Here is an 11071-nt window from a genome sequence, read left to right as displayed (position 1 = left end):
GGCACACTAGTGTTCCACGGCACAGTGGTTGAAAATCACTGGTCTAGACCTGCCCTGTTTGTAAAGCGTCTTGGGATAACGTTTGTTGTGATTTGGCGCGATACAAATAAAGATTGATTGATTGAAAACGCCAATTGGTGACATCACTGCGACTACATCCATGTTTTTTTTACAGTCAATGGTCAAAATACCCGTCAACATTTTCTTCTGTCATTAGTTAGTTCCTTTAATGAATCACCTGGTACAGGATATCAACAAAGACACTGAATCATTGATCAACAGCATATTATTTATTGTAGAAAATACAACTGTTGGCACTCTTCTTCTGCTGTTTTCATAGTTAATGAAAAAGAAAACATCTGATATGTTTGTTAGCGATGCTGCATTATTCAGTGGCATGAGGAATATCGGTCGTAACTGCAGAGTTTAACTGACATCACGGAAACAGTGTTTAAAGTTCAGACAGACAGAGTGACATCTCTGACTGTGTGTCAGTCAGCATAAACAACCAAAGCTACATACAGTATCACAGAACACCTTTAAGGGACAATTTAAATATAATATCAAGAACCACTTTTTAACATTTCCCTCCTCTGCAAATTTGTGCTGTAGTTTTTGCAAACATGATACGGTGCATAACGCAGCAGGAGGAGATATCAGGACAGGAATGAGGGAAATTTCAATGATACAGATAAATATTAAAGTGCTACGATAGCATTTGACACTTGCTACAGGGTTTGTAAGTTGTTTGCATAATGTTTGTTCTGACTTACTTCATGGCGAGATGCATAGAAAGTGCAAGAAAATTTGGCAAACACAGTGTGATCGTTGCACCATGAGGAGGAGCTACACAGTTCTGTCTTCATGAAACACGTCCGAGCTACAGTTCAGTATAAAGTCGGACTTTTAGGGATGATGCTAACTGGCAACACCCGCTAAGTATGTAAGAATGCTAACGTAACGAACAACAGTGAACCTGATGAATACTGAACACAGTGACGTCTAACTGTGGGATTGAGTTCTGTGATGTCACAAAGACAGGCTCCGTTCCTTTGATGACGGGGTTCCGGAGAGAGGGGGAGGGGCCTTAAAGAGACAGTACCTGAAATCTCCTGTCAGACCAAGCGGCAATCTCCGGTCTCAAACTATGAAGCCCATGCGGTTCAGAAGATATTAAGATTATGAGTTTTTGCCCAAATAAGGACATGACTGACTTGACTCCCGGTCGGGAACACAGAGCTGTTAGCTAAGAGGCTCAAACTCCGCCCCCTTTACGTCACACTTTGCCTGGTTGAGTTCCGCATTTCCAATATGGCTGCCGCCGTCGATTGGCTTCAAAACAGCGCCCAGGAACAGACGGGTGACGTCAAGGATACTACGTCCATATTTATACAGTCTATGGTCTAACTGTGGGACGGAGTTCTGTGATGTCACAAAGACACTTTTAAAGATTCCGTTCCTTTGATGACGGGTTCGGAGAGAGGGGGAGGGGCCTTAAAGAGACAGTACCTGAAATCTCCTGTGTCAGACAGAGGCTGGACCAGTGTTGCCAACTTACTTAGCGTCTTTGTCGCTGTATTAAGCTAGCTTTCAGACCCCTCTAGCGACTCTTTTTCAAGTGGGCGACTAGCGACAAAATCTAGCGACTTCTTCTGGTGTTATTGGAGACTTTTGGAGACTGACCTGAAAGCAAGTATCGTTCTTACTCTTCTCAACCGTAGACTGTAAATATAATGGACAGTGTCAGAGCGCTGACATCTTTTACATTTTCTGCAGTAGGGAATTTGTGTGTTTCCAGGGTAACAAGCTCCGCCTTACAGCGTAGCGTCCCGAGGTTAAACAGAGTTTCCATCTACAGCAGCTGTCAATCAAAGTAAACAGGAAGTAAAACCTAGTTTTTTAACCTCTAATAACTAACGAAGAAGAAACTTTTCAGGAAAAAGAGGCCTTGAACACAACACAGTCAAATACTAACTACATATCACCACAGCATACGGAGGGGAGAAACATTCGTACAACGTGGATTTATTTTTTAAAGTTGGACCGCAGGAGACAGAGTTTTTCACCTATACTGCAGCCAGCCACTAGGAGGAGCAGTTTTTGTGGCGGCCTCACTTCAAGCCGAGCGAGATGACGTCCATTTTATATACAGTCTTTGTGTCAGACAGAGGCTGGACCAATATCGCCAATTTACTTCCTGTCTTTGCCGATGTATTAAGCTAGCTTTCAGAACCCTCTAGCGACTCTTTTTCAAGTAAGCGACTAGCGACAAAATCTAGCGACTTCTTCTGGTGTTATTGGAGACTTTTGGAGACTGACCTGAAAGCAAGTATCGTTCTTACTCTTCTCAACCGTAGACTGTAAGTATAATGGACAGTGTCAGAGCGCTGACATCTTGTACATTTTCTGCAGTAGGGAATTTGTGTGTTTCCAGGGTAACAAGCTCCGCCTTACAGCGTAGCGTCCCGAGGTTAAACAAGAGTTTCCCTCTACAGCAGCTGTCAATCAAAGTAAACAGGAAGTAAAACCCCGTTTCTTAACCTCTTATAACTAACGAAGAAGAAACTGTTCAGAAAAAAGAGGCCTTGAACACAACACAGTCAAATACTAACTACATATCACCACAGCATACGGAGGGGAGAAACATTCGTACAACGTGGATTTATTTTTTAAAGTTTGACCGCAGGAGACAGAGTTTTTGACCTATACTGCAGCCAGCCACTAGGGGGAGCAGTTTTTGTGGCGGCCTCACTTCAAGCCGAGCGAGATGACGTCCATTTTATATACAGTCTTTGTGTCAGACAGAGGCTGGACCAATATCGCCAATTTACTTCCCGTCTTTGCCGCTGTATTAAGCTAGCTTTCAGAACCCTCTAGCGACTCTTTTTCAAAAAAACGACTAGCAACAAAATCTAGCGACTTCTTCTGGTGTTACTGGAAACTTTTGGAGACTGAAAACATCAATCGTTCTTACTCTTCTCATCGAACTCAATATTCTTTTAAAATTAAATATATTTATAAAAAGAAACCCAAAGTAAGCCAGAGGGTCTCTTCTGGGTCACTTTAGCCGGTCCCAAACCAAAACAAGAACTGACAGAAGAACTTCTAGGGCCTGTTAGGACAGCCTATAGCTCCATCCTTACTGAGGAGTTGGCAACACTGGGCTGAACCGAGGAGTCTCAGACACTTTGAGGAGATAAAAATGACTATTTTGGATTTTAAATCATGCAAAGCTCCAACAGAAGTTTCATAAAGTAAGATATAAAGCTTGATATGAGTATAATACAGTAACTTTGAGTGTAATAATCACAAATAAACATCATTTTGCTACAAATTGATCCAAAATATCTAACATGAGCCGCGTATCATATTTCCACACTTCAAAATGTTCCCTTGCGTGTGTGTTTTTTTTTGCATTGAGTGATATGTTTTTATTAGTGTAACTATAACCAATTACCCTGACATCTTTCCATCAGTCTCATGAGTCATTAAAAAGGCTTAACAAGCAAAATGTGGGAGTTTGTAAACTTGCTACGTTTTCTCAAATGAACCTTTGTTATTAAAGTGGCATTCTTGCAGGCGTTAGAAATATTAAGTTAGGTAGATAATACGTTTTTTTTGTTGATGACAGTGATGCATGTAACTGTGTATTACAGTCACCATGTGGTCTGGGCTACAAGTGGAAGAGTTGTAGATAAAACGGTCCCTCCTTCAGAGACTGTTGGACATCATTCAGTGGAATATTAATGAAACTATGTTATCATCTGCATACAGCAGAAATCAATCAGAAGTCTTGCTAGCATGTTACAAACGATATGTACACACGCTATGCTTTAGCATGTAACATTTAGCCCTTGCAACATGTCACTGTTAGCATTAATGTAAACATCATACACTGTAAATAAAAAGTGGGCGTAGCCTTGTGTTTCTGGTAACCAAAAGTGAAGCCTTCAGCCTGTGTTTTCATCTTGTGACCAGCAGGGGGCAGCACCACAAGTCGCTATGAGGTCTCTACTTCCTGTTATTGTTACCTTAAATGATATTAGCATTAGCTGATTACTTTAAGTCCCCTGCTCCACCCTCTGGTCCAAATATGGCGTCTTATGACTCCAGAAACAAGATGGCGACTCTCCTAATGCCGAACTCAAGAGTTTAAAACAAAAGTCCAGAAAGTAAAGCTTCGTGTCGTGTTCGGCTACGTCCACTTCTCATAAACAGTTCATGCTATCGACTCTGAACTGAGTGTTTTTAAAGATTTCTCAGCCCTTCTTGCTCGTTAGTGTCGCCACATGGACATGCAAAGGTATTAATATGAAAGTGTAAAATGTAAACTGGGCTTCTGATTGATCTCCAGTATGAAAGAACAACATGTTGTTTTTTGTTCTACAGTATTGGAGTCTTTTACCAGCCCTCCACCTCCACTATGAAGGGCTCCTTGACGGGGATCCTGCCGCTGTTGACGACCACACACTCGGTGTACGGCAGGTTCCTGTCGTTGGTGTCCTGGAGCTCGATGGTGTGAACCACAGCCTGCCGGAGGAAGAGAGTTCAGACTCAATGTAGAGATAGAAAAATAACAAGTTTATCTTTTTGGTCACTGCTGGTTGATTTTGAATTCTTACTTAAACCTTCTTTTAATGTAAGTCAAAGTCGATGGTCTTAATTTAAAAATAAAGTATCAGACCACAACACCAATATTACTTTAATGTTTTATCTTGATTTTATTTATTTTTATTATTTGATTAATTTTAACTATCTGTTTGATTGTTTTTTTATTTATCTGCTCAATTTTATTGATATTTTTTGGCCTTTATTTTATCTGTGCAATAACTTACCTCAATATCTATTCATCAGATAGACGTGTACATAGTGTGTATATATCTGAAATATTTGCCATATTTTATTTTATTTTATTCTATTTTTATTTTATTCTATTTTATTTTATCATTACTATTATTATTGTTATTATATTTTTAACTATGTAAGTACATTGTTGTATTCCCCTGTCCCGTGTTGTAAGCTGCCGTAACACAAGAATTTCCCCCAGTCAAAGTCGATGGTATTAATTTAAAAATAAAATGTATCTTAATTTTAATGTTGTTTTATTATTTTATTAATTTTAATTATCTGTTTGTTTGTTTTTTTTATTTATCTGCTCAATTTTATTGATATTTTTGGCCTTTATTTTATCTTCAACTCTTATCCCTACCCTTTTTTTGTTGTATTTTTTTATTGTATTTTTTTTTAATTAATTAATTAATTTTAACTATTTATATTCTTAATGTTGTTGTTGTTTTCTGAGTGCATTAGTCTCTATTTTAAAATCCATTTCTGTGTTTTATTATTTCTTGCCATTATTTTATTTCTGCTTCTTTCTTGTTTTCATTGTTGTAAAGCTCTTTGAATTGCATTTGATTTGTATGAGAAGTGCTGTTTAAATAAAGCTTGATTGATTGATTGATTGAAGAATAAACAGAGTTTTTGTAGAGGCCCCCAAACTGTGGCGCTCACTGAGCTCACCTTCCTCCCAATATTGTCAATCGTTATTTTAATCATCAATAATAAATCTGTAAACTTAAAATAAGTCCGTTTTTGGAGTTTAAGCTCTCCAGAGAGTCTAAAGACCGAGTCCTCTTTAAAAGCGGGCCGGACTTGTGAAAGCTCCTCCCACTCCAACCTTCACCTGCGGCCCTGAAATACTTCCTGTGTGGGCGGAGCCTAAGTCTATACAGGAAGTCTGCTCAGAAGAAAGAAGCATGCAGAGCTCCTGAGGTTTGGAGTGAATGAACCTTCATGTTTAGAGAGAAGAGGAGCGACATGGTCGTGGACTCACCATCCCGTCCAGGACTTTACCGAACACCACGTGTTTCCCGTCCAGCCACGGAGCTTTGGTCGCCAGGATGAAGAACTGGGACCCGTTTGTGTCCGGACCGGCGTTCGCCATGCTCACCTGGTACATATACACACACATACATTCTTCAGTTTAACACAACACATCATTTCTACTTTGATGCTTTAAAGTGACGAGTTAGCCCTTATTAAAATACAGCCTGACAGAAACAAGCTTTCAACATCTCTGGACTCTGATGAAGCTTCATATCTTAAACTCACCCAGCCGGCTCCTAAGTGCTTCAGTTTGAAGTTTTCATCTGCAAAGGTTGTCCCGTAGATGCTGTGACCTGACAGGAGAGAGAGTACTGTCACTTTAAATCTCACCACTACAAGTTTAGGATACTCGCTGCTTCGCTCCGTCTGAAGTTATCAAGACATTTGATACGTAGTAAATTCACAGTCGTAGTCCTACCTCCGGTTCCATCTCCAGCTGTGAAGTCTCCTCCCTGGATCATGAAGTCTTTGATGACTCGGTGAAACTTTGTCCCTTTGTAGCCGTAACCTTTCTGCAGAGACAAAACCACAATGATGAGCACAGGACACCAAGAGACAGCTGATCCAAGGACTGGACTCAGATTAGTGCACCAAACAGGAAGTAATGCATCATAAAAATTAGACTACACTCTAATTAGTCTACTTTTTAAAAAAAGTTAAAGTTAAATAATGTTTTCTGTAGTGATTTTGACAGACAGAGAACTCAATTCTTACACTTAACAAATACAAAAATCCAATAAAGTAAAAAAAAAGAAAAAAGTTTGATATTTTTTGAGTTTTTACAGATAATAACAAGAGATATTATTCAGTATTTATTAAAAAATTTGTGCAGAATTTCCTAAATTGACCTGAAATATTAAAGTAAATATACAAAATAGAGTTTCTGCATAAAATTTAAATTATGTGACTGAGTTTGCACTGAGTTTTTTTGCTAAATAAATCACATTATTTTGACTTTATTTACCAAAAACTATTTTTTTCTTTGATCGAACGCCTACAGTAATATTGGTAAAAGTAGTGTGTGTGTGTGTGTGTGAGAGAGAGAGAGAAAGAGAGTGTGTGTGCGTTTGTTTACACCATCCTACCGACCTCTCCCGTTGCCAGGGCGACAAAGTTATTGACAGTGAGCGGTACGACCTCCCCAAAAAGGCCGATGACGATCCGTCCGACCTCGTGACCGGCAACCGTGATGTCAAAAAACACCTGGAGACACATACACACACACACACACACACACACACACACACACACACACACACACACACACACACACACACACACACACACACACAACAGGCTGTCAATCAATCTGAGGTATGGGGCGACACACAGAGTGATGCTTTATTTTAACATTTTGCTAATTAAGATAATTAGGAACATTTACCTGAGCACATTTAGAGCCTCCTTGATTATTTAAGTTATCTGTAATCAGTGTGGGTAACTCAACTTAATTAATATATATATATATATATTTTTTTAAACTTTGTTTATTGATTTTCACATAGAAAAACAGTTACATCCAAAATTCAAAGTTTACACATTTTCCTTTTTTCTTTGAACAAAAAAAACACACAAATGACATACTAAATACAAAACAACAAATAACCCCCCACCCCGACACATACTCCCTCCAGACTAACTAGATAGAATTCCAAAAAAAGGAAAACCTAAGATAAAAAGCAAATATAACAAAAATAAACCGATGAAAGCAATAATCTGAACATAGTAAGACACACCATGTTGATGCTCAGTCTAAAGACACACAGCAAGCCGAGAACTTGATTAATATTTTTATATTTTTCATTACAAAAATTAGTTATTTTAAGAGACTAACTAAAAGATATAATTTTTTAAATAAACCAAACTTTAATCCAGCTTTAGAAAGAAAAACACTGTTAAACAGGCAGACACCTCGAGCAGGACTAGACATCCTGGTGAACAGCCGTCTGCTGGATGTGTTGAAGATCCTCTACTTTACATTTAAATATTCATATGTAACTTTATTTAAGAGAAAGGCAGTAAAATGTAAATATACAGACATTTGATTGTTATATTTTAATGTTGAATCAGATTAAAAAATATCTTTATATGGATGTGAGTGAAAGTTTGGCAAACTTTTACTATTTTTTTTATATCAAAATCATGACTATCAAATCAATAAGATAAAATCTGAGAATATCAGAAGAAGTACAATAAAAATCATTATAATACAATCATACAAATCAGATAAATACCAGAAATTAAATATAAAAATTAAATAAAATATCCCCCTTACTTTCTTTCATCTTCCTCTCCTTCATCCTCCCCTCTTTTCCTCCTCTCCTTCATCTTCCCCCTATCCTCAGTCTTCCTCTCATCTCCTTTCCTTCCCTTACAATCTGGTGACTACCAACCCTAGCTTTAATTCAAGAGAAAGGCTGTAAAATGTAAATATACAGACATTTGATTGTAATATTTTAATGTTGAATTAGATTCAAATATATATTTAAATCGTTGTGAATAAAAGTTTGGAAACTTTCACTGAGTTTTTAATATAATTTTTAATAACTGACTCTTTGTTTAAGCTAACAGACTAATAACTGATATATGTTAGTGTTTTTTATTTATTATTCTAAAATAAATTAATAATAAAGACTTAAAATGATGCATGATATCATCTTAAAGGAGGACTCCATCGTTCATGTTTAATATAGGTCAGGTCTTCTGTGTGTGTGTGTGTGTGTGTGTGTGTGTGTGTGCATGTGTGTGTGTGTGTGAGTGTGTGAGTGTGTGAGTGTGTGTGAACGCACTGCGCAATAAGTGTCATCTGAATTGACACGTGTACAGATGTGTGTGTCAGTGTGTCAGTTACTGTGTGTGTGTGTGTGTGTGTGTGTGTGTGTGTGTGTGTGTGTGTGTGTCTCATATTCTGGAAGGATCGGTTCCGGTCCAGCTCCTCCGTTAGAACCGAGCTCGTCCTCTCTGAATGTGGGTCAGTCTGCGCATGCGTGCTCAGTAGCAGTATGTAAAGCGGACGCAGTTTTTAATGTTAATAAATGCGACAAACGGCTCAACCTTCCGAACCGGAACCCACCTTCTCCGTGACTCTAGGTCCAGTCCGTGAAGCGGCCCCGGACTCCAGCAGCAGGCAGGCGGCCGAGAGGACCAGCAGACCCGGGAGGACCGACCGGAGCTCCATCTTTACCCGGAGAGAGAGAGAGAGAGAGAGAGAGAGAGAGGGAGGAGGGAGGAGGAGACGAGGAGAGGAGGAGAGGAAATCACAGCGAGTCACAGCAGGGAGGCTGGCCGGGGAACAGCAGCACTCACACGGATACAGTAGCTGAGCGCTCCCCCTACTGTGGGCGGGGACCAGAGACAAGCCCCGCCCATTACTGAGGAGAGAGGAAGCGAGGAGGGATTGTAAGGGAAGGAAAGGAGATGAGAGGAAGGCTGAGGGTAGGATGATGGAGAGGAGGGGAAAGAGGAGAGGATGAGAGAGAGGAGGATGAAAGAAAGTAAGGGGAAAGAAATAAATAGGACCATTGTTTTAACATCACTTTTATTTATCTTATTCTATCCTATTTTATTTTATTTTTATTTTCTGGTATTTATCTGATTTGTATGATTTTATAATAAATATTTTATTTTAATCTATTCTATCTTGTTATAATATATTTAATTTTTTACATTTATTTTCTGGAAATTATCAGATTTTTACTGATTTTAAAATTATGATTTTATTTTATTCTTTCTCATTATATTATATATATTTCTTTATTTATTTTCTGGTATCTGATTTCTATTGATTTTATAATAATGATTTTATTTGATTGTTTCTTATCATATTATATTATATTTTTAGTTTTTTTTCTGTTCTTTTATTTATAATGATTTTACTTAATTTTTTTCTGATACTTCCCTGATTTTATTTTATTGATTTTATCAAGTATTTTTTATCCCTTAATTTTTTTGCTTTTATCTATTTCTGTTGTTTTCTCTTTTGTGAAGCACTTTGGGCCACATGCTTGAATGTATGTGAGGTGCTTTATAAATGAAGGAGAGAGAAATACAAGAGGAAGCAATGAGGAGGGTAGAGGGGAGAAGAAAGGAGTAAGGAAAGGAAGGAAGGAAAGTAAAGGAGCCAAATGGACAGAGGAGAAAAGGAGACATTGTTAAAAGGAGAATAAGGATTTCAGAAGAGGTAGGAAGAGAGAGGAGAGAAGAAAATATGAAAAAGTTGCAAAAATTCAGAGCCACAAAATTGTCTTTTGGTTCAATTTTTTTCTGGACAACACAACAAAAACAGAAAATATAAATAAAAGTGAACTTTTCTAAAAACTCAAAAAACATCACGATAAGAAGAAACAACAGTGACAGAAACCGTGTTTGAGAAACATTTATTTTACCTGTATTTCAATTTTCTAGTTTGACCCATGTCCCATCTGTTTATATGGAGGAGGCGGCTATATGACTTGAAACTACAGACTGATAAATAGTAGATTTGCCCCCTGCTGGCCATTAGAAAGAATGCAGGTTTAAGATATCTCTCTACGTTAGCTTTTATACGTCCACTACTTTAACCAGGTTCCTCAATCCCTTCAAAATAAAAGCCTCATTTTAATTCTGTTAGTCAGTGGTTCCCAATCTGTGGGTCGAGGCCCTCCTCGGGGTCAGCGGTCATGAGACGGGAGGGAAAAGCACAGATCTGTAGCTGAAACAAATAAAGGTTACCTGTCCTGTTTGTGTCGACCTTTAACACGCTGAGCTGATGGAAACAGTAACGTGTGTGTGTTTGATCATTTGTAGGAACAAGCAGAATGTCACACCTGTCAGCCTGAACACACCTGAGGGATCCCACCAGTACACAGATGGTAAATAAGAGCGTACTGTATACAACCAAAATTCACCTGTTACCTTTAAATTAATCAGAGATGGAATTTGTTCCAATGTTTAAATAACAATACGACTATACGTGTTTTTAAATTTTAAAAATATGGCGCCCTTAAAAGAATTCCTTAAAAATCTGACACAGTGCTGTGTCACTTTAAGAGTCCTTGTGGTGGCGTCTTTGACATGAATAGAAGTTAATGGTCAAAGAAGAGAATGATAGTGGGGTAACAGAAGAAGAAGACAGGAAGTGAGATGCTAAGAGATGTGCTAGCCGCTCTTATCATGAATACAGTCTCACATTTTATTATGTCGTATT

The 11071-nt window shown here is 38.2% G+C and overlaps 1 protein-coding gene across 1 annotated transcript; it reads right to left on the bottom strand.

The window, feature by feature from the left end:
- Positions 1-268: 268 nt before the first annotated feature.
- On the bottom strand, positions 269-9249 carry LOC117809356 (peptidyl-prolyl cis-trans isomerase C). The gene is made up of 6 exons (XM_034678910.1): positions 8960-9249; positions 6976-7089; positions 6305-6398; positions 6112-6179; positions 5834-5950; positions 269-4530 (listed from the first exon to the last, which is right to left on the bottom strand). The coding sequence occupies exons 1-6, from the start codon at positions 9062-9064 to the stop codon at positions 4402-4404; spliced, it is 627 nt and encodes a 208-aa protein (XP_034534801.1). The 5' UTR covers positions 9065-9249; the 3' UTR covers positions 269-4401.
- Positions 9250-11071: the final 1822 nt, after the last annotated feature.

Source organism: Notolabrus celidotus, unplaced genomic scaffold, assembly GCF_009762535.1.
Source record: "Notolabrus celidotus isolate fNotCel1 unplaced genomic scaffold, fNotCel1.pri scaffold_256_arrow_ctg1, whole genome shotgun sequence".
NCBI classification, from domain to species: domain Eukaryota; kingdom Metazoa; phylum Chordata; class Actinopteri; order Labriformes; family Labridae; genus Notolabrus; species Notolabrus celidotus.
This window is presented reverse-complemented; position numbering and strand designations above follow the sequence as displayed.

Bases quoted from the DNA above. Each gene is read 5' to 3' on its own strand.
- LOC117809356 (XM_034678910.1), bottom strand. From the start codon at position 9,064: ATGGAGCTCCGGTCGGTCCTCCCGGGTCTGCTGGTCCTCTCGGCCGCC. The intron at 6,399-6,975 runs GTCGGTAGGATG...TTGTCTCTGCAG, and splicing joins TCGCCCTGGCAACGGGAGAG to AAAGGTTACGGCTACAAAGG. The intron at 4,531-5,833 runs GTGAGTCCACGA...TTCCTCCGGCAG, and splicing joins GTAAAGTCCTGGACGGGATG to GCTGTGGTTCACACCATCGA.